This window comes from Drosophila mauritiana, chromosome 2R (assembly GCF_004382145.1).
Source record: "Drosophila mauritiana strain mau12 chromosome 2R, ASM438214v1, whole genome shotgun sequence".
Lineage (NCBI taxonomy): Eukaryota > Metazoa > Arthropoda > Insecta > Diptera > Drosophilidae > Drosophila > Drosophila mauritiana.
In genome coordinates, this window is record NC_046668.1 from 21,577,807 (window position 1) to 21,603,530 (window position 25,724).

General features: G+C 45.3%; 5 protein-coding genes across 9 annotated transcripts; 2 read left to right on the top strand and 3 right to left on the bottom strand.

Moving 5' to 3' along the window:
• Nucleotides 1-1,819: 1,819 nt before the first annotated feature.
• On the bottom strand, nt 1,820-3,122 carry LOC117136679 (mRNA export factor). 3 transcript variants are annotated; one of them, XM_033297689.1, is made up of 3 exons: nt 3,031-3,122; nt 2,555-2,952; nt 1,820-2,487 (listed from the first exon to the last, which is right to left on the bottom strand). In XM_033297689.1, exons 2-3 carry the CDS (start codon nt 2,948-2,950, stop codon nt 1,873-1,875), a joined length of 1,011 nt encoding a protein of 336 aa, XP_033153580.1. In that variant the 5' UTR covers nt 2,951-2,952; nt 3,031-3,122; the 3' UTR covers nt 1,820-1,872. The 3 variants fall into 3 exon arrangements, with proteins under 3 accessions (XP_033153580.1, XP_033153579.1, XP_033153578.1); XM_033297688.1 differs by having other exon boundaries at nt 2,555-2,969; nt 3,031-3,118; XM_033297687.1 differs by having other exon boundaries at nt 2,555-3,113.
• Nucleotides 3,123-7,999: 4,877 nt separating this feature from the next.
• LOC117137147 lies at nt 8,000-8,726 on the top strand. The gene is made up of 2 exons (XM_033298451.1): nt 8,000-8,068; nt 8,127-8,726. Exons 1-2 carry the CDS (start codon nt 8,048-8,050, stop codon nt 8,658-8,660), a joined length of 555 nt encoding a protein of 184 aa, XP_033154342.1. The 5' UTR covers nt 8,000-8,047; the 3' UTR covers nt 8,661-8,726.
• Nucleotides 8,727-9,019: 293 nt separating this feature from the next.
• LOC117137917 (protein ORD) lies at nt 9,020-13,280 on the bottom strand. 2 transcript variants are annotated; one of them, XM_033299664.1, is made up of 7 exons: nt 11,392-13,280; nt 10,708-11,333; nt 10,395-10,644; nt 10,158-10,337; nt 10,014-10,091; nt 9,682-9,956; nt 9,020-9,531 (listed from the first exon to the last, which is right to left on the bottom strand). In XM_033299664.1, the coding sequence occupies exons 1-6, from the start codon at nt 11,440-11,442 to the stop codon at nt 9,702-9,704; spliced, it is 1,440 nt and encodes a 479-aa protein (XP_033155555.1). In that variant the 5' UTR covers nt 11,443-13,280; the 3' UTR covers nt 9,020-9,531; nt 9,682-9,701. The 2 variants fall into 2 exon arrangements, with proteins under 2 accessions (XP_033155555.1, XP_033155554.1); XM_033299663.1 differs by having other exon boundaries at nt 9,021-9,617; nt 11,392-13,279.
• Nucleotides 13,281-20,402: 7,122 nt separating this feature from the next.
• On the bottom strand, nt 20,403-21,787 carry LOC117137956 (mediator of RNA polymerase II transcription subunit 15). 2 transcript variants are annotated; one of them, XM_033299718.1, is made up of 4 exons: nt 21,605-21,785; nt 20,850-21,532; nt 20,715-20,773; nt 20,403-20,620 (listed from the first exon to the last, which is right to left on the bottom strand). In XM_033299718.1, exons 1-4 carry the CDS (start codon nt 21,659-21,661, stop codon nt 20,586-20,588), a joined length of 834 nt encoding a protein of 277 aa, XP_033155609.1. In that variant the 5' UTR covers nt 21,662-21,785; the 3' UTR covers nt 20,403-20,585. The 2 variants fall into 2 exon arrangements, with proteins under 2 accessions (XP_033155609.1, XP_033155610.1); XM_033299719.1 differs by lacking the exon at nt 20,403-20,620 and having other exon boundaries at nt 20,714-20,800; nt 21,605-21,787.
• Nucleotides 21,788-21,885: 98 nt separating this feature from the next.
• Nucleotides 21,886-22,963, top strand: LOC117137957. The gene is made up of 2 exons (XM_033299720.1): nt 21,886-22,535; nt 22,599-22,963. The coding sequence occupies exon 1, from the start codon at nt 21,996-21,998 to the stop codon at nt 22,512-22,514; it is 519 nt and encodes a 172-aa protein (XP_033155611.1). The 5' UTR covers nt 21,886-21,995; the 3' UTR covers nt 22,515-22,535; nt 22,599-22,963.
• Nucleotides 22,964-25,724: the final 2,761 nt, after the last annotated feature.

The window sequence follows — 25,724 nt, forward strand, 5'->3', positions numbered from 1 at the left end:
ATGGTCAACTGGAATCCTGCCCTGCAGTCACACGCGTGTGATTCCAGATCCCCATCCTTCAGCCATCTCCTCCGATTGCCGATGCGGGGGCAACGCTCCTCCTCGCTGAAATTTCACACTTTGTCGCTTTGCATATGGGCACGTACATAAGTGGCAGCTGGCCGGGATGGGACCAGAGGGGGCACATGGAGCTGCAAGCGATTACAAACGCGCCGACTTGTAAAGCGACTTTCGTTTTGGCCCTGTTTCTGTTTCTGTTTCTCTACAGTTGGGCCAACGAATCTGGCATCGCGTGCTGCTCTCGCGATAATGAAACCGAAAGGCAAAGCGCACAAAGCCATCTACAAGCCGGGAGATTGGAGCTCTGAGAAGGCTGCTCCAACTGGCGGAGACTGAGCTGGGTGGTTCCCATAAACCAAATCTCTAAGCAACGCATCTGAAATAGGTATGACTTGATATAGCTATAAAATGTGTTTATGCATATGAAAATAGTAGTAATAAATATAGCTTAGATCTGTTTATATCTACAATTTAAAGCTAGTTTATCTTATATATGCTGAGTTACGAGATATATTTCGAGTGAAAAGGAAATCGAGCCCTGCTCTATGCATAAATTGCTATTGCAATCCCAACCGGGCGACTAATCAAGTGCGAATCCCTTGGCCAGCTGGAATGCCTCCGACTCCTTTGGCGAGCTGCTCAGCTGGAGGAGCAGGGACAAGGAGCCGTGGTGGATAAGAGGAGCTAGCGATGCGTGTAACTTTTTCAATTAATTTGGCCAAGCTTGAGAGAAGTTCTGAGTTGAGCTTGGCTGGGACATGGAGCCACCGTCGACTGAAACTCCAGCTGAAACTGTTTACGGCTGAGTTATTTCAAAAATGTTTTGCATATCAGATTGAGTCTCTGCATCTTGGCATGGAGCATGGGGCATGGTGGCATGGTGGCATGGTGGCATGCGGCATGGTGGTATGCTGGCTCGGGGCGGCACTTAAACGCCTTCGTTTTAATTTAATAAGAGCTTGCCAGGCGAACTGATGCTGATTCAACTGGTAACTGGTAACTGAAATGGTAACTGGTAGCTGCTCTGCATCCCAAATGAGCGCGGAGGAAAAGAGTCCGCGGATATCCACCACCACCTCCACCGCCAACTTTGGCTGCAAGTCTCTGGACTCTGCTGCATGTCAAATTTGAATTTAGCTGCATTTTTACAACTGTTGCAAAGTCGCTTTCAGTTCCCAGTCTTCGGTTGAAGCTCTCTAGGTCTCCGCTCCGGATCTGCATCTGGAATCCGCCGGTGGCGGTGGAGGAAATCGCATGTGAGCCAACTCAGACAGTTGGCAATTTGCATAAATTTAGATTAGTGACATCTGACGTGAGTCTCTGATATGCAGAGCTGGCGAGCAGGGAAGCGGCATTAAGTGCGGCTCTTGGAGATGGCGGCGATTGCCACCTCCTAATTCCCCGACCAGATAAGACCCATCCTGTGCCCCTCCCTTTCCATCCATCCATCCATTCGAGACTGCCAGCGACAATGGAATATGATTTATGGAGTGCACTCGAGATGGGGCATAGAGCAAGCAGGCCGAGAGGCTGCGTGAAATTCAACAGCTCAAGTGGAAAATTAATCGCATGCAAGCTCATTATGAGCATTAGTTGACGGTTTGTTAATTGTCGCCAAGCGGGAAGCGCAGGATAACAGCAGCAGGCGGCTCCTCCTTCGGCTTCAGGAGGACAGGAAGCCAACTTGGGCTGCATGCGAAATTGGCTGCAATATTTCAATCAAACTTGAGCCGACAGGCGCTCACCTAATTGCAATTACAAAATGGTAGAACTGTAATCTGGGTATGAAAAATACAGCTTTTAGTTCGGCTCTTAGGCAGCAACATTCCTTCCAAACTGGCGCAGGAATATGTGGGGCTTTATGCTGCAATCCGAGTACTCGTGTCCCTTGGACCAATCGTAGCCCAGGGCATACGCAAAGAGCTTGCCATCGCCGCTGATGGCGCACTTGGTGATTGGCTGAGGATGGACCTTGCTTTCCAGCAGCTTGGAACGCATCTGGCTGTCCCAGAAGCAGAACACTCCATCCGATCCCACAGTGGCAATGTGCTGCGTCACCATGTTGACCTTCACTTCGTTCACTGCATAGACGTCCAGGATGCCCGAATTCTCCCGCCGATGGCATCTGATTGGAATACAGGCCGTGCGGTGAACCATGCTCTGATCGAACACCATGCCATTCGTCTTGGCAATGAGCCAGCTGGTCAGATCTATGTCCTGGTGGAGCGCCACCGATCGCACTTGGGTGTTGGTCTCGCCCGGGCTCTTCATGCGCCCCTGCTCCACGGGTCCGCCCCGCAGGGTGTAGACCAGGATGGAGCGATCGCCGCAGGCCACCACCGCCACGTCGTTCAGCACATCGGCGGCGTAGCTTCGATCTGGTAGCTCCATCCTGGTGAGTTCCTTGGCAGCACGCGGGTCCCAGAACTGCAGGGGAAGAATGAAACTTTTATCCGGATGTACATAGTAGTATAGCTTAAGCTATAATACCCACCCTGATGGACTTGTCCCAGGAGGTTGTGGCCAAATAGGGGCCCACCCAATGGCAGGTGCGTGCTGCTCGCGCGTGAAGTCCCACCCTCCTCAGCTGGTTGGATTCCAAGTCCCACTCGGACACCTGGCCGCTGGACTCGCTCAGGTACACCTTGTTGCCTGAGTCGTTCCAAGTGAGATCAAATGGTATGCCCTCCAGCGACTTCATAACCTTGGGAACAAGCCTGTCCGCTTGCACCTCCCAAATGCGCACAGTGTTATCCCAACTTCCGGCGCAGATTGCGTTCCAGGAACTCGATCGCGGCGCAAACTCCAGCGCTGATATGGAGTCGTTTGGGGGCTCGGGTAGTTCGTAATCCTGTTGCTGTATTTGGTTTACCTGGCCGATTTGATACATGACTGGAGTAGTTGTACAACTCCGGTAACGTATAAACATTATAACATTACATTATCGATAACATTACAACGTATATTTACCGTTTTGCGTGCCCCAGTAAATCGCAAAATCGGTGCTCCGGTTTCGAATTTGTAACAATTTTTCGATTTGTAAAACGGCCAACTTTGCCGAAGTGAAAAGTAAATGCCTTCTTTTATATAAAAAAAAAGTTTATCTAGTGATCTATTGCTGTTTATTCCACACCACCACAAGATTTAATTAATTTCTGACCCCACCTCAGATTTATCATAAAAAATTTTCCAATCGGCAACAAAAATGTTCAATTTAGCAGGGGTCGATAGATACGCCGCCAAAAGTTATCGCGAGGTTTGCCGTACTATTGGTAAAACGAAACAGGCAGTTAAAAATACACATAAAATATAAAATAATTATTTAATTAAGTTTAAGGAGAGCTAAAGGTGTTGTTCGTAAGTAATGCTATTTAATTTAATTACATAAGCGGTCAAAGTGCAGTGAAAAAGTAATTGCGAGCATCAGAATTACAACTGTGAAAAAGGTGGCAGCTCTATTGCTTAGAAACAGCTTTAACAGCTGTTTACTAAACATTCCGATTGCAAAAAGTTAAAAAAAAACCAGAGAACCTAAAAGCGAAATCGAGAGATTTTGATCAAATCGAAATCGAAAAAAATTACGATTACTGGAGCTCCTAATGATTCTTAGCACCCGATTTCTGTTCGAGTTTAATCATAAGCATTGGGTGGATTGGGTGCTGCTGGTTGGGTGGATTTGTGTGCAGATCGAGAAACGGCGGTGGCCACCGAAACAATTCGCCTGCCAATATGCCAGCGAGAATTCCAATAAAATGAACAGCAAACCAAACAGTTGCCCCTCCCCTTTGACGCCCATCGACGGCGTGGGGAATCCCAGCGAACGTGCAAATATTTTAACTAAAATGGCGAGTGCGAGTTACTTTTATCTGCTTTGGCGCAAAAATACGAATCGGTATTTGTGTCTGTGTGGCGGCAACCTTGGCACACCGAACTCCCAACCAGGACAAGCCACCCAGCCGCCGCCCCCGGAGTGCCACGCCCACGTACGCACACTAACACAGTCATGCGAGGGCGCTGTTTAGCAGTCAACATAATTTAACTACTTTTATGGGCAAAGTAATGCGCCGCTGGGTGGGCGATGGGTGGTGGGCGGAAAATGCCACCCACCGACGCTGTGAACTTTGCCCATTCTCCACGTGTATAGTATCACGTTTAAATTTCAGCATTTTCTTTCATCTCACGCGTCTCGTGTGCAATATTCACAATCTATTTTACACACCATGTGTTTGCGAGTGCTCGAGCCACCCAGCACCACCCACCACCCACCAAGAACCACCCACCACCACCCACTATGCCGTGGAAGCTGTTCGCCCGAGTTTATTGGCTTCGCAGCATACTTTGAAATTTACTGAGCTTCTCTTGTAATGCCTTGCTATATTGAAATTAATTACAAACAAAGGATGCTCCTTTGGGCCTGGAGGAAACAGCATGCTGCGCCATGTCCCACCCACCTCTGCCGCCCACTTCCCCTCTCTTTCCACCCACAACTCACAGCTTTCCATCCAGGAGCCGTGATGAAACGAGTGCTCCGCCGGAGGCTCTAATTCCTGATGTTTGTCTCGCATCAAACAAATGGCGGCGGCGAATATAAGACATTTTTTCAGGGGCAAGCGGAAGGCGAACTATTTAAATTGAATTTTTTGCCATTTCACGCTTAACTTATTTAACTCATTTGGCCATAATTGTTGTTTTGATAATTGGCAATTGTGTTTTTCTACTTTTTCATCAAATTAAGTACAAATGAAATTTCAACGCCAGCAAAAAGCTGATAATTAAATTCCCAAATGTGCAATATAATTCAGAGCAATCCTATTTACACTTAATAAATATTATATTATGCACGTCGCTGGAGAAAAACCATAAAAGCACCGGCATTATTAAAGGTAACTGAAAAAGCTAGAGCTCAACAAAAATATTTATTTACCTGCGTTTTATTTTTCAGGACTATCTCGGCGGAGGTCGGGAAATGCATTGCCACAAAGAAATGGCTTCGCATTTGATAGAGTTAATCGACAAGTTTTGAAACCATTATTAATTAAATCACAATATTTATTGAGCCCGTGTTTGTTTTCGCTTATGCAGCCGATTTAAGCCGTCCGATATCAATTAAGCTGCAAAGTGAAACCCCAAATCGGACTAATTAAAAATGCCGTACTAGCCCGGCCAAAGGGAATTCGTTCGATTAGCAAGGAAAACACGCCTGCAAATGGAGGAATTCTCCTCGATTTTCCTGGTATAATTGCATGAGCAGAAGGAAAATGCATTTGTTTGCCCAACTTTGAAGAAGTTCAACAAAAGCCGGCTGGAAAACTGAGGAGGAAGTGTCTTGAACCCGCTCAAGGCCGCTGATAAAAGTCAACACAAAATGTTGAGAGTCAACAGGGAAAGTTGGCAATACACACATTTGCGTACATCTATATACATATATATGAAGAACAATATTCGCATATTTGCACATTACAAATATGGCACAAACGCCCCCCAAACAGTACAATTAAAAGCGCTTCAAATTGAGAGGGAGGGATTTTCCAGGACGACTTTTTTCAGGACACGCTGCGCACATTTAGCCAAATTTTATTACGCCCAGACAGACTGACTGAGCAAAATGGTTTCATTCCGGAGATTTCTTTTCGCCGTCTTTTGTTCGGCAGATGATGTCTAGCCTGATGCTAATGAAATTTGCCCGTTTACGACGCTGAAAATTGTCCTGCCGCAGGAGTCCTCAGGATATTGGCTAGGGAAACTTTTCGGGCACCGAAGCGAAACAAAACATTCGATTCAATTTCAAATCGCAGCTGTGAAAAGAAACGGAAAACGAAAGAGGATATCAGCGGATTAGCATCTTCAAATGGTTGCTAGTGGATGCATACTGCACTTAAAGTTTGCAGTTGAATAAGAACGTTAAACTTTTGGATTTAATATACCTATCTGATATTTTAGGCCCAATCATATCTATTCTATATTCTATATCCCTGTGTCTGGCTTCGCTTCGAGGAGCCAACTGCGGTGAGACGGAAGTGTGGCTGAAATTAAAAAGGAGTTCAACCAAATTGCTATTGAAGCGCCACCAAGCAAATGAGCGGGTGGAAACAGCAGGGGGGAAGCGGGTGTCCATGGAGCGGTGGCTTTTGCTCCTACGGTTTATTTGGGCAGAGTGCCAGTTCATGGCAGACCCAAGTTGCTGCTCGGTCGATGTGGTCCCCAGTCGGCGCCAGTGCAGCGGGGGTGGCCGAGGAGCGGGGCGTGGACTCCAGGAGGGGTGGCGTGCAAGGATGCTATCTGCTCAGTCGGGCGACAGTTTAATTGGGTTAGCAACGTCAACGGCCTGTCCGCTGCTGGATCATTGGGACTGACATGGATGGCCACAGCCGCCCGAAACTGCCGCCCCTCCACCATTACCACTCCATATCGATTTTCCTGCTCCGCAATCGCTTTGGATTATTCCGTAATTAAACGCAAATGCAGGCACCAAACTCGCGCTTTCGCCGCTTCTACCAACACTATCTCATACCCTACTTTTGAAGATTCAAAAGATATGTATATAGAGCTGAAAAACAGAAACCAAATGAGTTTGAATCAAAGTTTTAAAAAACTATGGTATATGCTTACACTTTTTGCTACTGTTCGGTAATTACAGGGTATCTGATAGAGCGCCTGCTCCATCGACTGTGGCATTAAAGCCCCCATTTGTGCGTTGCAATTTGATATTCCGCTTCTCTGTTTTTTGGCTCCATCGATTGTTGCTCTTCCTGGCTGTTTTTGTGGCTCCGATTGCTGGTTGGGGCATTCAATGGCTGATGATTTCACCTGTTTCGCCCACCTCGGTGCTTTGATCGGTTAAATGTTAATGACTTTGTGGAGCGTATCTCTGCCGAAAGTGGAGTTTTTTTTTTAAGGCCCAAATGCGTGGCAAATTGCTGGCAAAATGAATCAATATCGCGAAATATATTTAAGCGGGTAATGGCTTTAAAACATTATAACATCATTCTGAACTCGAAAAAATCTTAGCTGGCCTACAAGTAGTGAAAGTCGGTCTAGTTTCTGCCAAATGTTGGATTCCTTTCAATTTCGATATTTATACTTTAAAAGTCACTGCGGGTTAAGCTCTTGTTTGCTGGCCAAATTTTCCAAAACATTTCACTTCACGCAGCCAGAGACCTTAAACCACCGTCAAGCTGCTTATGTTGTTTGCATTTTGTTAAGCAAAAAATTAAATAACAGCTCCCACACACACAAACACACACACTCGCGCCCAGAGGGGCGGTAAGTGCTATTATTTGTTATTTGGTAAACGCAACAAATGCACCACCCATGTGCAAGGGAACATGGAACTGGAAGCAGGGGACCCGCAGAACCACCGCGACGGCAGTGGCAAAAACAGCAACAAATTGCAATATCTGCCAGGACACGGGAACGAGGACATGGGGACCTGCATCCAGGCGTGGCATCATAATTAATTCAAATTTGAATTTCCTTTTGGCACAATGCACGCGCCATTTTACACGGTGGGTGGCAGTGCCACGCCCACATGTGTGGCATGCTATGGCATCGGGGCTCCGGCATAATAAACTGTTTAAATATTTAGTCGAAACGAGTTTTTAATACTCGCTAGCGCTTTTAGCAGCTGCCAGCGGTCAGTGAGTGGGTCGTCGTGGGTTAGGGATTGGGTCAAAAAGTCGTTGATGACACTGAAAGCAGAACCTTTGGCCACACCGATGGGCTTCAGCCAAGAAATCGACATATCAACAAACATATTCCTTTCTGTACGAGGAGAAAAAGATGCCACAGTTGTACATGCAACCTATTATTATTAAATATAGTTTTCTTGTATAAGTTTATTGCGCCAAATGCTAAGGATCCACTTTAGTTCACTCTTTATATATCGAAATATTTGAAGTGGGGGAACATTGTGCTTTAGTGTTACCAATGCCAATTTAGGGCTTGTATTTCTGGTAATCGACCGACGGTCTTACCTTTTCGAACATCAATGGAAAACCGTAAGAGCCCAGTAAGTAACCCATTTAAGTTGTCAGAGAAAAGTGGAATAAAATATTGATCCGTGTCAGATGACGACCAACGATCCCGGAGAGCCGAAAAAGTCCAGGTCTCGCTTCTGCACCCTGTTGCACCATGATATTGTCGATCCCAGAGAGTTCATGGTGCACTTCGCCAAGCGCAGGAAGAATGAAATCGTAATCGAGGGCCAGGTCTGCGGTTGGTGCTACAACATAGATTACTTAAACGTCGAAAATAGAAAGTACAAGAAGAAGCGCCCCAAACTTCCGGATGGGAGGGTCACCAAACGGGGAGCAACCTCACCACGAGGAGCAACCTCACCACGAGGAGCAACCTCACCACGAGGAGCAACCTCACCACGAGGAGCAACCTCACCACGAGGAGCAACCCCACCACGAGGAGCAACCTCACCACGAGGAGGAGCCATTGCTGACATCCCTCGTCATTTCAATTCGAGTGCTGCGTCATCGCGAGGTGTTAAGACATCGCGAAAGAGAACTGCGTCCTCGAGTGACGATAAGCCCAAATCACATGATTTGGAGGATAAACCTGGTGACCTTGCCGAAGGTCCGATACTGAAGTGACCATAAAGCGATTCCAATAACATGTAACATGTTTTCATTGATTGTATTCCAATAAATGATCTTGAAATCTCACCCAATAACTTTCAGTAGTAACTAATTTGCTGTTTTATCGCTATACTCATGCACATCTGGTGGATCGGAGATATATATTCGATCCCTAGGCAGATATGCCGGCGGGCGATCTTCTCGAGCTCGTGGACGAGGTGCGAAATGTGGCACGCAACGCGCCCAGAAATTTGATAACAAATATAACAACTGCATTTATATGCTGGAAATGCAGCCCACAGCTAGATCTTAAATAATTACTCAATCTATTCCCACAATTGGAAGGAATATCTTTATTTATAAACCTTACAATTGAGATATAAAATATATCGTACATCTCTATATGATTATGTGAATGGTGTAATAGATTAATAATAATAATATAGTATGGAAAATCTTCGCCTCGCTTGCTCTTGTGTAGAATATATGTATATAGAATGTATAACTAAAGATTGTGTTTGCAAAAGAATGATGGAACCCATCAGCGTCCAAAATAATTGCCCCAGTAACCGCCAATCACTCAAGTCCGTCCGCCAGTCAGTCAGCATTCCATCAGGATGTATCTCCGGGCTCTTGGCTTTGCAACTGGGTCACCGGGTGATTTTGGCTAAAAATGCTCTTGGTTAGCGCAAATGCATTTCGCCGGCAAATGACGCGTGCTTCTCGTCTGACAGCCATTGTAGTTGCTGTTTGTGGGTCGGCGCAGATGGTGGTGCAAGGGCCCTCGGCTGCTCCGCCAGTGGCACTCGAACTGACAGCCGGCAAAACCCTAATTGAAATGGAGCTGAAGAATGGATGTGCAGCCGGAGTGAAGTTGGACCGTGAGCTGTGGCGTAATTAGAAAATGAGCATGGAAATATTTGCGTGTGAAAGCCGCAGACGGCAGATAAATGAAATTTGTTCGAGGCGAAGCTGAAATTGCACGCAAGTCAGTTGGTTTGGGTATGTGCCAAGTTTTTGCAATAATATGACTAACCTAGTGTATTCTCTTGAAGACTACACGTTCTGCTGGACTTTGCCCACCGCCTCCTTGAGAAACTCGAGGTCGGACTCGCTCTCCTTGACCACATCTTCGAATATTTCCCATTGGGAGGTGCTGGAGGATTCGGGATCATCCTTCTGGAAGCACTTGATCAAGTGGCGACCCTCCTGCAACAGAGTGAATGCACTTGGGTATTCGATGATGACGATGACGCCCAGGAACAAGGCCACATCAATGATGCGCTCCAAGTAGCGGTGGCAGATCCATTTCTAATGCCAAATGCTAAATATTAATATTTAGTTGTTATAAGCTATTTAGTTACTTACGGGCTCCGTGTTTTTCTTGGCGTAGAAGTCGTTCATAAAGAAGGCCGTCACATATTGCATAGTGGAAAACTCCGCCAGCTGTTTAAGTGGATACGTTTACAATCCTTTGAATTGAGCTCTAAGTGTACTTTTTATTGTACAAACCGTTTCCAAATGGCTGATAACGAGAACCGACTGATTGACATGGGTGGCCAGGTCCAATTGGAAGGCCACCAATAGAATGTCCTTGATGTTGTGATCAGTATGATCCCACCAAATGTTGGTGGTGTCACCGGCTGGACGAATAGACGTTCGCACTTTGGTCAAATCGAAGTCTTCGAGGGTCTGGTGGATATAGATTGCTTAGTAACTTAAGAGCCCACTGCAATCAGATGTGCTCACCTTGGAACGCAGCTGGTCGTTGTCACCCAGGCAAGGGACCAGAAACCACACGGTGTACTCCTGGGCCGTGATGTACTCGAATATGTGGCGCACCTGGTTGAAGACCTCCAGTATGAATTCGCGCTCCGTCAGACGCACTGCCTCATTGACGTGCAGGCATGTTTTGGCCAACTTGCCAATCGTATCGTTTGATTTGATGGGGTTACTTTCAAAGAGCTTGACAAAGGTCTCGAACGGGCTGTCGGGGTCTCTGCAATAAACATGTTGGTTAGTCCTCAATAAATGGGAATACTATCGGAGTAGCTCGAACTACTTGAACTTTTTGAAGGCGTCACCATCGCCGTCGCTTTGGATGACCTTTAGCCAGTTTCCGGAGCACTTCTCGTGCAGCTGCCTCAGGAGATTGATCGAGTACTGGGGCCGCACAAAGAACTTGGCGTGGAACTCCGGGAGGCGGCACGTTTGGCGTTTGCCGCCGTTTATATAATAGGAAACGGTGTCCAGGGCGAAGTACATATCGAATCTGCGCTCTACGGTCACAAAGATGCTTTTGGAATGCAGGTTCCTTAAGGACGCCTCCTTGGCCTTGCGCACCGCACGCTGCTCCAGTCGCTCCAGGGCCTGTTTCGAGGTGGAGGGCCCCTCATCCAGGTCGCTCTCCGACTCTGGATCCGTCTCATTTTCCTTATCCACGGGATCGACTTTGAAGCTCATCGAGACACTTCCCTTGCCGATTTCCAGCTGCGGAATCGTCTGAAGACTATCTGAATCCGGATAGGTAAGGGAGCATAGGAGTAGGATGGCCTGGGCCACGGGCGTTACAGCCGGTAGGTCCTTGGCCAGATCCTTGGCCAAACTGTAGATGATTATGTGGACATTGTCCGCTGTCGAGAAGTTTATCTCCACTTCATCGCAGCCCAAGCAGTGGTTAATTTTCAACTAAACAAATATATCCATTTAATACGTTCTTCCTGTTCTCAATATGAATACAACTTACTCTGATAAATTTAATTACGTGGTTCTTATTTAGCGTAGTTTCTCCGTACATTTTTTATAAATGTTTTCATTCGTTCGATAACTCAACAACTATTTCGCCTACTTCAGTGAAGGAAAGTGCTCCAAAATTCCTTGATGACGATTAACTTATATACCGATAAGCCTGCTATCGATGCTTAATCAGATCGTCTCTAAAAGTTAGTGTTAGAAAATGTCCCGCAGAAGCCAAAACGGGCTTTTGAAATTTAAGTAATTCTTGTAAGTGGATTTAAAATGGTAGTTGACTTTGACAAATTTAGCTTTTTTCGAAAACTTAAAAAAAAAACCATGACCATCCCGCTGGTTCCAGTCCTAATTTGTTGCTTTGGGGACCTGTAAATGAACCCATCTCCCCACCCATTTGTATGCCCTTTTTCCCCTCCTAACGCATATTTATGAATCAGCAAGGAATCAACATTATTATGAGCCATGGGAAGTGAGCCATTAAATTGGCTTGGCCAGGCCAACAGACTGGATGCATAAAATTAGGATTAACGGCTTTCTAAGTGCCATCAAAAGCCCAACTGCCGTAATTCCCAAATGCACGCACTGAGCAACAATTAGTGCGAAACTCCGTCCTGGTCACTTTTCAAAGAGGCTTATTTCGCTGGACAGTACGGTATGATATTAAATTTGAGGAAACGACAAACAAAGGCGACAGAAACAAACCAAGATTGTGATTTTCTTTTAATTTTTATGACGCTGTCGTCGGAGTTTTCGACGGATATTTTACGACTCGAACGAAAAGGAGAATACTTCCTTATCGCCGCCTTTGATGAGGCCCAAGGAAATCATTTATATTTCTGGGCTTCTTTCTGGCCAATTTTATGCCTTTTGCATTTTTAATGATGATTGCCATTTCGGCGTTTTCTTCCCTGGGATTTACGTACCCTGGAGACCACACGTCACGCATTTAATTGCGATTTAATAGTCCAAGTGATCGCCAAAAACTTTTGTGCACTCGACAATTCTGATTCTGATGTTCTGATGTATGTGTGGTCGCTGGGGAAATGTGGAGGAGACTCGGGGATTCTCTGGCAGCTCGTAAAGCCAGCGAAATTATGGCAATTCCAGCGGACAGCGCCGATCCATCCGAATGGCCATGCAATTAGATGCCAGCCTTGGGCCACGTGATTCCTCCTCCGACCTGGGCTCTTCCTCTCCAGAGTAGAGGATCCAGTCCAGTAGTCGTTGTGGCTTTATCGCCAGCATAAATTTGCGCAGATAAAAGCGCGAAAAGAGCGCTGCTCATGTCCACACAGCATTCTTGCCGAAGAATCGGTGATCGGGGGCTTGGGGGACTGCGGAATTCCCCCACTTGCAAGGTCCAGAAATTATAGCAATTTGCTTGTCAAATTGTTGCCGACTTGGCCAATAAATCGTTGGCTTTATGGGCCGCTCTGCGTCGCCAGGTGATCGCGATAGAGTTGTTTTAGAAATAAATTCGCCAAAAAGGCGATCCTGCTGGCTCCGCTTAGTGGTTCGTAAATTTGTAAAATGTGCAATTTGGCGGCCGGCTTTTACTTAAGTCGATCGTTTTCCTTATTTTTACCTGCCTGATTTCGCTAATTTAATGCCTCCTTGCCATCCAGTCGGGCCAATTGAATAGTTGCACAAATCGCTGGGGGATTCAGATCGCTGTGGAGCGATTGAAATATGGTTATGATGATTTACGTGGCGGTGGGTGGTAATTTGCCATGTTTGCGAGTGATGATGATGATGATGGCGGGTTGTTCAGCAGGCCAGTTTGATGGCAGTTTACTGAGGAATTTCCAATTTATCATTAGATCGAAAGCCCTAAGTTAACTTTAAACATTAAGAGTTCCCAAAATAGTATCAATTTTTGTTATACATTTTGAAGTTGGTTTCGAGACATTTCTGGCTTACTCCGTGAGATTGGGCGAGTGGATCTTAAAACATTTTTAAAGAACCCGCACATAATAGCACCACTTGCATTCAACATCCAGCCAGCTAATGTGGAGCCCCTCTCGCAGCCTATCCTCACATTCTATTGCTCCATTCCCAATCCGGATTCTGGCCATGCTTCGCATCTGCAATTACCGACATTTTTATTGGCTCAACCGTGGGAGCACCGCTTGCACCTGACATTGTTCGTGTTTGTACAGGGTATGAAGTAGCTGAGCATTCTTGGCTCTGCAAAGGGATATTATCCTATCTTTAGCTTAGTTTCAAAATATAGCCATCGTATATATACTCTAATAAAAGTATAGATTTTATTTCGGCGTAACAAGTGGAGGGTATCTTATAGTCGCTCAGTCCCAGCTCGGACTTGTACCATGTTGTTGCTGCGGAATGCCAGATCCTTGAAGCAATCGCAATTCGAAATGTTTACGGTACATTTAATTTCATTTGGATTATTACAATATGCTTTAGGAGGCAACTGGGCTCTTCCCGCTCCCCGCGTGCTCCACCACAACCATGCTCCATTTGCCAGGCCGAACAATGAGCCGTGAAGATGGGGCTGCGAGGTGGATTAGAGGTGGGAATGTTGGGGCCAACCCGAACCCCAGGCCAAATCCAGCGATTTTTGGGCAGGTGTAGCGATGTGCCAGGCGGACATATTTCATTGTTGTTGCCAAAGTGTAATTGCGAATTCCAGACAAATGTGAAATTTGAATTTACAAGTTTGTTCGGGCTGCTCCTTTTGTGGGTTTACTTCGTTGTGCGACTCAAGTGTGCAGTTGGCAATTCTCGACTTAGTTCATTTGTTCCATTTCAACGCTTGCCAGCCGGAGGAGTCCTCTGGGAGAAGGAGGAGGCGGAGGAGGAGCAAGCTGGGGATGTGGTTGCTCCATCTTTTCGGTCTCCACATAAACAAATGTACTCATGTCGCAGCTCCATTCAATGGATCCTGGTTCCTCGCTTCCCACTCCACACGACCCTTTTACTTCGATTGTTCCATTTTCTTTGCCATATTTCCGGATTGCTGTACTGCGTCCTTTGTCCTGGCAAAGGTATACTGTCGCTTTTGGGTAACATGCGTAGATAAGCCATGTGATTATCTACAATTGATTCCCTTCTTAGGGAGTATTACATATCAGATCCATTTGTAAGTATATTATGAAAAGATATTATTAGTTAGTAGTTATAGTTAGATATATTATTAGTTAGCATAAAGACAAACTATAACAATGATTTATTGTGTTCCTGGTTTAAGAAAATCATCAAATTGGTAATCGAAACCCCTTAAAAGGTATCTTAAAGGCGCCTCTTACGATCCTGGGTTTCCTGTCCCCTTGCCAGTGGCTTATTTGGGTCCTTCTGTTTTGTGCCTCGGCGGAGGACATCCGGATTCGGGTGCAGCTGGCGAGGCTTAGGCTGCGATCCCGGAATGCTTCACCTCAACGTGCCGCAAAACTCCGCCTCGAATGGAGGGTCCTTGAGGGCGAGGATGTGCGGAATGCGAAGGCTCCTTGCGCAGGACTCCCTTCCTTTCGTTTGGCATTCTTGTTTGGCTTTTGTGCATTTGCACGGCTTTCTGTTGGCTTCCTTGTTGGCTGCCTGCGAGTGTGTTTTTGTCCAGGCTTTTGTGCTCGAGCGATGTGCCGAAAAAGTTGCATTTCACGTCTTGTTGGACTCGGACTTGCTCCGGGTCTCCTCGTCAGCTCTCCCGCTGATTTGGCTTCTTCATATTTTGTACCACCAAAGTGGTGCGTTCCGGTTTGCCGCATAAAACACACTGCCACGCCCCCTCTCTCTGCTCCCGCCCACCCACACACACACACGTACGCACACAAATACAATTAGAGACTTCGTTTGTTGGTTCAACTTGTTTGCTTACATTCAACTTTATTTCACTTCTGCTGCGATGGTTTCTTTCAGTCACTATACAGACAGGAAAATCAAGATCAATCCGAATCTTTTATTATTCTCAGATATTTAATGAAGTAAAAACGACAATTAAAAAGGTTACTTTCCAAAAAGAAAGACTTTCAAATCGAAATTGAGGGTAGCAATTTCCTAAATGATGCCTAGGCTCATAAATCGTTCTTTTAGTTAGTTTCGAACACTTCGCCTATTCATCTTTGATATGCTCATTTGCCCACTGTTTTTATCAGTGTAGGCCTCAACCCGTTCAGCTGGCAGTGTGCAAAGTTTTTGGCCAACTTGGGCTCTTCGTCGTGGCACTAGCTCCATTGTGTTATCCAGGGGGCCGGAGGAGAATCCTGAAAGGATGTCGGAAGCGCCTTAACTTAATTCTGCTGGGTTTTCTATGCATTCTCGAACCAACGAGCGAGCGCTGACACTCTGTGTTTGCTTAAATGTTGTATAATTCACTGATTTCTCTGTGGTTTTGTTGCCATTGTTGGATTTTTGTTGATGCTCCTGGGTGTGCGAGTGTGAGTGTGGCAATGCTTGTGATTACATTACGTATACGTACGTATGCGCAATGTATGGGCACTTGTTCATTTGGCGAGCTGCAGCAACTTTGTGATAAGTCCTCAAGAAATATAGTAATTGGATGGATTACAAATAAATGGTGGACATGAGGTTAAGCCATGGAATATTATACAAGTATGCAAGTATAAATAACTTATTGAAATATATCTATGCGGCTCAGCTGGCTTTTAAATTTGAGAGCTAAAGAAGAAGTACTCCAGAAAATCAAGTTAATTGCTAAAATAAATTGAAATGCAAATTACTCTTTTTGGGTATACTTTGGCCAAAATATTCCTTCGTAATTGAAGTACCTTTGATATCACTTTTCATGCCCATAAAATCCATATCAGTTTAGTCTGCATTTGTTTTGCCTGAGTAATATTATTATTACGTATTTTTTGATACTCGGCACTCCGGCATCTTCATTCAGCCTACTTTTGGCCAACAGATTGCAATAAAATAACCGAAAATACACTACCCAAGCCAATCCCAATTTCAGGCGATTCCCCCATGGAAATCGTAAGGAAAAGAACATGAACTGAGCATTGTAAATTGTTGTCCGAAAATTTATTGGCAGCACTTATCAGATTCACTCATAAATCTACAAAAAGCCCGTCTCCAAAGCCGTGGTTGCCGTCTCTTTCGCTCCCTTGCGCTGCGCGGGCGGGTGTGTGCGTGGGAGAGTATCTGTGTGAGGCCGAAATACACAGTAAAAAACTTAATGTTAGAATACAAATTACGGTTATTTGTAAACTATATAAACACCATAAACTAAAGTATTTAACTTCTCTGAAAGGGGTTAAAACATTTTTAAGAATACATATATGCCTATTTTCACATAGTTACTATGATTTTCTCCAGGTGCATCTGGCCGTGAGTGGGTGGCTTGTGCGAGACATTTATTTGCATGCCTTCGCCCGGCTTTGGCTCTCACTCGGTGCTCCATTTCGGTCGCACAATCCACAAATTAACATGACATTTTTACAAGCCAAACATGTGTACACATGGGCCCGAAAGAGAACCGAACCACTCGAAATTAATAGCCAGCAAAGCAGCATCGGGCTCACATAAGCCGCTCATTGGACGTCGAATGGATGTGGATGTGGCCCAAATGGACACTAGGAACTGCGGCCGGACATTTATGGACATGGCCGAAAAAGTGGGGAATGTGTAGAGAGGAGGGGCGGCATCTGACCGAAGTTCGAACAGGTTGCCATTTTATGCATCCATAAATTTAATTACTCAAAGCTACAAAATGTGCAAAAACAAAGAGCCATTAGCTCAGGTGGAAAATGGTCCATGGCTGAACTTTCATATCTCGAATTTCTCCGATTCGAACAAAGTTTATGGCTCTTCTCTCACATTTCTCGAAATTTATGCACTACAGAAGAAAGTTTTATCATGTGAATAATTTCGATGCAACTAGTGAATAAAATATAAAATACTGAGTCCATAACAGCTGGCGATTATCCGTGTACGAATTTACTGAATGTTTACGAACATATTAAAACCTATTTGGAGTTAGGATTCCATTGAACCGACTTGAATGTTCGATAATCTGGCCAAGTGATGTGCATGCCCAGTCAACTTGCAGGTTTTTCATTGACAGAGCGACAGGAGTCTATGAGGCAGGCCCCAAACGAGGGAGGAGACAGGCTGTGTGGATGGGGAAAATCATGACAAAACATTTGGCCAACGAGTTTTCATTTTCTTTGTGAGCTGGCTTTTTTTGCCCCATTTTTTTCGGTTCCACTCGAATGAGAATGAGAATGACGAGAGGACGTCGACGATGATGAAGTTATCAGGCAAAACAAGCCAAAAGTTGGCACAGTTTCAAAAAGTTTGGCCCACAAAGAACGGACAGCCGGGATGGGGCTAACAATCCGAAGAGCAGACTGCAAATTCTAAAACTAGGCACACGAACTTTGCCCACTGAGCTGCAGCGAGCGAAAGAGACGCCTTGACGCCGGCGATGAAAGAGACGGACGGCTGGGGCAAGAAAGAGACGGCCGAACGGACACCGAGGACTCAAACATTTCCGTCCAAGTGCGAATGAGTTTAGCCCTCGGATCTCTGTCAATAGCGAGGAGTGGCACATGGACAGGAGCCACAGGAACTGCCGGCAAAAACAACAGCAGTTGACAAATGCAACAAACGACAAGTTAAAATTCATGTTCATTGTGGATGCCACAAGTTTGCCTTTGCTGGGGTTAAAACACAACATTGCTCGACATCAAACCAACAAGCTGGCAGTGTAAATGGTAATTGACAAACAGCAGCTTAAGTATTTTAGAGCGATTTTAAGTGTTCTGAATGTCGGTAAGCTGGGGATAAGTGAGTGAATCTCAAATAATATTGCATTCAAGAGGTTGCTTGTGAAATCCAAAGATTCTGGTAAAAGATGTGGAGGATGAACTGGTATGTAATTAGAAATTGGCTCCAAAGCGGTGTAATATGTAATATAATACATTCATAAGAGTTCAGAATAAATTTGTAGCATACTTTTTATAAACATACTTCAGTAAGCCTACTAAGTTTGCAAAAAGCCAAAGCTCATCTACTGCCAACTATTTTAATTATTCAAATTTGAAAAACAAAAAGCCCTCTCGCCGGCAGCTCTCGTTTCACTCGCCAATCCGAAACAAAACATTTGCGCAATGTAAGTGGCCAGAATATTTTAGCGCCTGGTTTCTTCGGATGGAAAGTGTTTCTGCCACCTCACCTGACTGACTGACTGACGGACTGACTGACTGGTTGACTGAATGACTTCCGTTTCGCTCCACTTTGGACAATAATATGACGCATGCATGTTGGGGCTAACATGAAGTTAGCCGCAAAATAATAAAATGGCTATTATAAATTTCTGTTTTGCAAAATATTTCCAGGAATTCGGGGATGGATTGTAGCCAGCCAGCCTTTCAAGCGGAAATTGCACATTTTGCAGAAAGTGCTCCCCCGGCGAACTGGGAGATGAGATGGAGTAGAAAAGGAATTAGGAATGCAATTTGAGGTTACGTTAGCAAGGGGCAAACGGGCTAACTGACACTGGAAGAAAAGTCTATGCCCGTCCAAGTAAATTAACATATATATACAAACAAAGATGAGAGCCGTGGAATATGGATTGGTTTTGCTCATACTTTAGTTTGAATTCAATAGCTAACCAGTTATTTTTCCCAGTGCATCGCACCACCAACCGCATCTGACCACATCTGTATGCGCATTTGTTTAGATGAGAGACGCTATATGGGTGTGTGTGTCAGCCAGGAAAACAGACAGTTGGACTGGCACTTGGACAGATGTTGGTATACGCAGGGATCCTGGAAGTTGGTCCCAGCTCCGGCTGACAGCTGGACCCAGGAATATTCCCCCAGCGCCCCCAGAAACCCTTTTCCCAGATATTAATAGACGAAATTTGAGTATTGCTTCCGTCATGAATAAAATTTTGCATCCAGAGGGCAGCTGCAGCGCATGGGGAACTATGTAGGGCTCCTCCGAAAACTTTTGACAATCCTCCCCCCACCCACCCCTCGCAGCTCCGCCTCCGCTGCGGAAAACTTCTCACCCAGAGTTGGAGCATTCACGTTGTCCAGGGCTGCAGTTTCCTTGCCCAAAACTTTTCAAATTGTCCATTCAACGTCCATTCAGCTGTCTGTTTTTGTGGCTTCCATTTTTCCTCTTTTTACATTCTTTTAATTTTAATGATGCGTTCTGAAAAATGTTAAAAGCTTGCGTTGCCGCCGAGCTAAAAACAATTTCGGGTATGTGCATTTTATGGGATTTGCGCATCCTGCTCCCAAAGGGCAGAGATGATTGCCCCTCTTGTATTTTGAAGAAGGAAAGTTAAAGCTAAAAGGACGGACCTCCGAAAAATTGATTGCGTTGCAACAGTTTCAGCTTTAAGAATTTAATAACTTCCATCTGGCCAAAAAATGGGTATGCAATCTAAATTAAATACCCAACTTAATCAATCAAAGGCAAAGGCAGATTCGGCCACAATCGTTACGCCCATCACTCGAGAAATCCATCCTGCAAAATACAATTGCAGAATGCAGAAATTGAGAGAAACGCAGCGAGACGAACTGAGCTGAAACCACAGAACGAAATGCGGTAACACGCAGAACTTTGCTGAATCAACTACTAAAAGATTTATGGTATCAAAATAGTGCCACATAAAATATTCACACCTTGGCCCGGCTTGGCCAGAATCTAACGACTCTGCAGGGACGCAGGAAAGGGATTTGGGTGGGGCCTGGATCGGAGGGAGAAAGCCAACCAACCGACCAACCAACCAACCAACTGATGCCTTTGGCCGATAAAGCCATTGTTTATACTCCGCACAGCGACTGGGTTGTGGATTGCATTTTGGCCATAAGTTGGCAACATTTTTTATGCGTTCATCATGCGGTCAGCATAAATTTTTCATCGCCATTCCAGCTTTTCCCCCGTCCAATTTTCCTTGGCCGAGCCCCCCCATCCCGCTCCGCTTGCCGCGAACATGTTGCCAATTTTGATGTCTGATGGCCATAAATCAGGGCGTTTAAAGTCGCCAAATGAAAAACAACGAATGAATAATTCCATTTTGGCCATAACATATAAACTATTTATTCCACACCAATATGTTTGTGGCCAAGTCTGTGTTTCTTGTGTGTTTGAGTATCTGTTTGCTTGCGTAGGGGAAGTCTTGGAACAAGTAAATAAAGAGACACCAATCATGCAAAAGTACAAAAACAACTAATGATGGGCTCAACGGTTTCGTCAACGCCAATGGGGGACCTTTGTAACCGCTTTTCCTGAAAGCAAAACATTGTACATCATTGCCGTCTATACGGACGCTCCTCCCTTGAGCGCACGACCTTTTATATGATATAAGAAGTGAGTACTCACCACAATTGAATGATTGATTGCCTTTGCTGTACTTCGAGGAGTCGTGCATGGATGGTGCGCTAAGGGTTAGAGATTAAAAGGGATTGCTATGGATCGGATTAGGATGCCGAGCGCCCCTGGGCGAGATCTACTTACTTCAGACCGTTCCGCATATCCCGGTACATGGGAGCGTCGTAGGAGGTCTTCATCCGGCTGACCTGTTGGTGTCCCTGGCTCGGGTGCTGGAAGTGCTGCTGCTGCTGCTGCTGCTGGTACTGCGGCTGGTGACTCTGCATAGGCTGACTGTATTGCCACATATTGGAGTTGTTCATCATCTGGTTGGGGCTGGGACTGGAGCTCCAGCCGCCAGCGTGCGAGGGCGACGAGGGACAGGGCGCAGACATCACAGCATTGCAGCCGCCCGTCAGACGTCCTTGATGCATTTGGGTGGTAGATCCACTGGGATTGTACTGCTGCAGCGGCTGCATCTGACCCATCGAGGTCATGGGCTGCAGGTCAGGCAGCACTGCATTGATCCCGGGGGCATCGATGGCGCCCATGGGATTGCCCATCATGGGCATCATGGTCATGCTGTTCAGGGGAGTCACCGCTCCAATCGGCAGCTGGGTGCTCATCGTCGACATGGGGGTCATCTGATTGCCCCCTTGCATCATGCCCAGCGGCATACCCTGCATTGGGTACGACGAAGCGCCCGACTGGCACACGGGCATCTGCATCTGCAGATTCATCTGCGGTGGATTCAGGGGCTGCATGGCCATGGACTGTCCTTGACCCTGACCGACTCCCATGCTTAGGGGGTACTGGGGAACGCTCTTCATCTGAAACATGGAAGAACACGGCATTGTGTAGTGCGTATACGAAGTCTACAAAGCCAAAGCAAATATCTGTACCTTGGAATCGGCGTACATGCCGTAATCAGCTTCGTAAGGTACTGAGCAAAAATTCATTTTCGATGTGTGGAAAGCTCGAGATATTCCGAAAGTGTTTATAAAATAGTTCACTCCAAATTTGTATAGAACTTAAATTTTGAGAATTTTTTTTTTCTTACTTTCTACCAATAGATCTGAATCCTACGATGAAATAAATACGAATGAAGTATGGAGAGGAAAACTTCCCAGACATCTGACAGGGTTGGGAAAAGCCTACTATGATTGAATAGAACAGAATTTTAGCGTTTTGTTTTATGATCGTCTCAAAGGCCTTGAAAAATAATATTATTAAAAACGTCAGAGTAGTCAGTTTATTGTATAATTCCAAATTTCTTGTTATCACATCGAGTAAATGGGACGCAAAAACCACAAGACTAGAAGGGAAGTCAAAGTGCACTCGAAGGTCCAGCCTCCTCAGAAAATTAAAGTGAAGCTGCCGAAAGAACATAAACGCAGCACTCTTCGTCCCAAGATTCAGAACTCGAAGGTTTTCCACGTTAACTGCTGCAAGTACAAGATCCGTTCGAGACCCATGAGATGCAATCAGTGCAACCTGGCCACCCAGTGCCCCTCCCGCACGGTCGCCCTCGCCCCGTCTGTGCCGCTCCTGCATCATCCTGTCCGGCGAAAGGTGGTCCATATGCCGGAAACCGTGGTCATGCACATGCGGAATATGGAGAACGCCCGCCGAGTGGCGGATATGCACAGAAGAACCCTTATTAAAACATATGTTCCCTCGCCGGATGAGGATGATGACGAAGATACACACCAAGTCGATCGGAGGTCAAGGCAAGTCTATAGGAGAGCCCGACAGAGACCCTTATCCAGCGACTTGGATGTGAATGACATGGACTTGGACCCGTTTCAGTAGGGATGTGTGTTGGAGATATAGGTACTGTGGTAATTGTTTAACTACTCGTTTACGGAATGCCCATGAGTCCTACTTTATTTCTAGTTGCCAATCCACATATCCCGTGAGACGAGGGATTCCATTGCCACTTCTAACTAGTTGCTTCGCCCCATGGGCATATCGTGATCATCCATAAAACCACGCCCCTCCGCCAGTCTCCCCGCCCACCCAAGCTGTCCAGGACAATTAATTTTGCCCCGGCTTGTCAGCTTATTGTTTATCTACATAACTACGGAACACGAAGAGAACAGAGAACAGAGGACGACTGCCCTGAGCTGTCGTGTCATTTATTCAGCTGCTCCGACCGGGCTCGACTTTCGATATCCTTTGGGCCGCGGTGCAGTTGCCACACCATTTATGCCATTAAGTCATTAGCTTTGTTTAACAAATAACAAACTGTCAATGAGTGATTAACGATGTTTTTCGCATGAACTGCAATTAGCCGCCGCCGCCGCCACCGTGGACGTGGACTTCGTCGTTCGCCGCCCGACTTCTTTTCCCTGACAAATGGGTGTGATTTCGCTCCCGGCGGTGCTCCAGTGGATCCGAGGTGCACTGCCTGGATGTGGATTGATGTTGGTGGTGGTGGCGGGTGGATGGTGGATGGTAGATGGTGGGCTCACCGGGTGACAAGCACTCGTTATTGATGCGCCCCCAAGCTGCCGTCACTTGGCAATTATTGTGTATTGTGCTCCGAGTCAACGGCATTTGCCATAGTCATAGACATAGTCGTGGAACAGTCACACTCATCGCAGTTTGCATTTATCATTAAAGGGTAGTGCTGGCATTCTAAGGAGCCATTTTGGTAGCTAGCAATCGAAAGTATCACTTTCCAGCCGATTCATTCTTTTGGCATTTGGGTATTTGGAAGGAAATGTATGTATGAACCATAGCCCTTTAATCATAACTTGGCGAAAATGAGTCCCACACCAAAAGGAATAATATTCTTTCACAGCTACTGATCCATACTAACATTTTGTATCAAATTTGGGTCGTATTAAAAAAAATTTTTTTTTGACAATTTTCGCAATTTTTGTAAGGGGTTACATCATCAAAATTGCAAAAAATCTAAAAAAATAAAAAATTTTAAATTGAAATGCCAATCGATTGGGAATATGATTACGAGTTAAACAAGGTACTACATTCAAGATTTTGACCATTTTATAGGTTGCTATGGCTAAAATTCGTGTTTTTTGGTTGGAAAACTAAGGCTTTTCGCCATATATCGGCCAAAAAGTGTTAGAAACCTCAAGGAATAACTTTTTTGCACAGCTTTTGATCCATACTAACGACCTATATCACAAATCTGCAGGTTTTTGAAAATTCGATTTTTGCCAATTTTCGCAATTTTTGTAAGGGGTTACATCATCAAAATTTGCAAAAAATCGAAAAAAATTTAAATGTTTAAACTGGAACGCCATTCGATTGGGAATGCAAATACGAGCTCAAAGAGGTACAGCATTCAAGATTTGGACCATTAAATCGGTTGTTTTGGCCAAAATACTGACTATTTTATATGAATCACTGTGGTAGGGAACACACTTTTATTTAACAATAGATCCACTTCATATGGATGGACTCTTAGCTATTCCTTTGCCTTAATGGTTGCCATCTCTGTTGGTGAGTGGGAGGAAAGAGCAGCGTTAACGCAATTATACCCGTTGACAAGTGTAATGTCAGCCAACCGCGGCTGCCATTCTCATTGGCATCTCCACGAGTCTCCCGTTGGCAACCATCCCGCTGTTCCAACTCCAGCTGCTGCTCCTCCTCCTGGTCCCCCCCAGCTCCTCCTGCTGCTTCTGCTGTCGACGTGACGCGCTTCATCACTCACTCGCTGGCTGCTAACACGCTCCCCAGTTACCCAGTTATCCGGCCCCTCCACTTAGCCACTCAGGAGGACTGGCGCCCGGCTCATTTCGATCCCTGCACTTTATTTCCATGACCAGGAGCGGAGCAGGTGGGTGGGGGGATGGCGCCATTAGGAATAGTGCATTTTATTAGTTGTATAAATAAGTGTTACGAGACTGACAGAATTATTTATAATGGATAGTGTGGGTGTGCATATGTTTACCATACCTAATCGACATTGAAGGACTCCCGAACCGCTCCCGTGTAAACATATTTACACTGTAATTATTATGCAAAATGCAATTGACTCCATTATTTGCGATATTGTTAGACTTCGTGAGCAGAGTGCTAAATGGGGTGAACCACATTGGATGGCGACAGCGCAACTTTCAATATATATAAATTGCTAATTCCATATTTCTATGTATATCTGTAATCCGGCAACACAATATAAATGAGTTTGTGTGCGGTCGCTAATTGCCTTTGCCAGAAAGTTAATTACGGCGAAATTTGAAAATTTCAAAATTGGACTTGTCAAAAACATTTTGACGTTTCCCCTCAGACGTCCGCCACCCAGCACCGAAATTCAGCCATCAGTTGGAGGAAATTAGTTTTACAAACTTTGGGTTTTTGCATTTCGCACTGGTTTGGATTCGCTGACTTTTAACTAAAAGTTGGCTTTCATTGTTGGCCTCGGCACTCATTATGCGGCATTATTACGACTATTAGCACTCGAATATCAAACACAAATGAGGAAATGCCATTCATCAAGTGAAGTGTTGATGTCCATTTGAATTACTGCAAACATTTCACATCAACCATTTTCCATTTTCCAGGCCTAATTAAGTGCCACGGATGCGTGTTAATGACTGCGCATCGGGTTCAATAAAAAGTATCAAAATGGCAAACGCAAATAATTGTGAATCCCGATGTTAGCTGGTTGCGGCGAAATCATAGTGATGAAATGTGATTTTGTGATATTATTTTGGATGGCCATGTCAGGTCGAGAAGGAAATTGAATGCTGATTCCTGTTGAAAATGTAGTTCAAAAGACTCGCAACATTTAGTGAACACTACACCATTGTTAAACATTTAACAAGCTGCCTGGAAATTTGCATTGCTCGCTGAGGAGGGCAATCTTTCTGCTCATTACTGGGAATCTGCAAGAAAGTAGGAAAACAAGGACGAACTTTGCCCGTACTCCGTCCTCATTACTCATCAGACATGCACGCGGGGCTAAGGTCTTTGATTTAACACCTACATACAAGAGGAGCTGTGCCGGAGCGACAAAGGCCTCATTAATTAGGAATGTTAAGATGATGA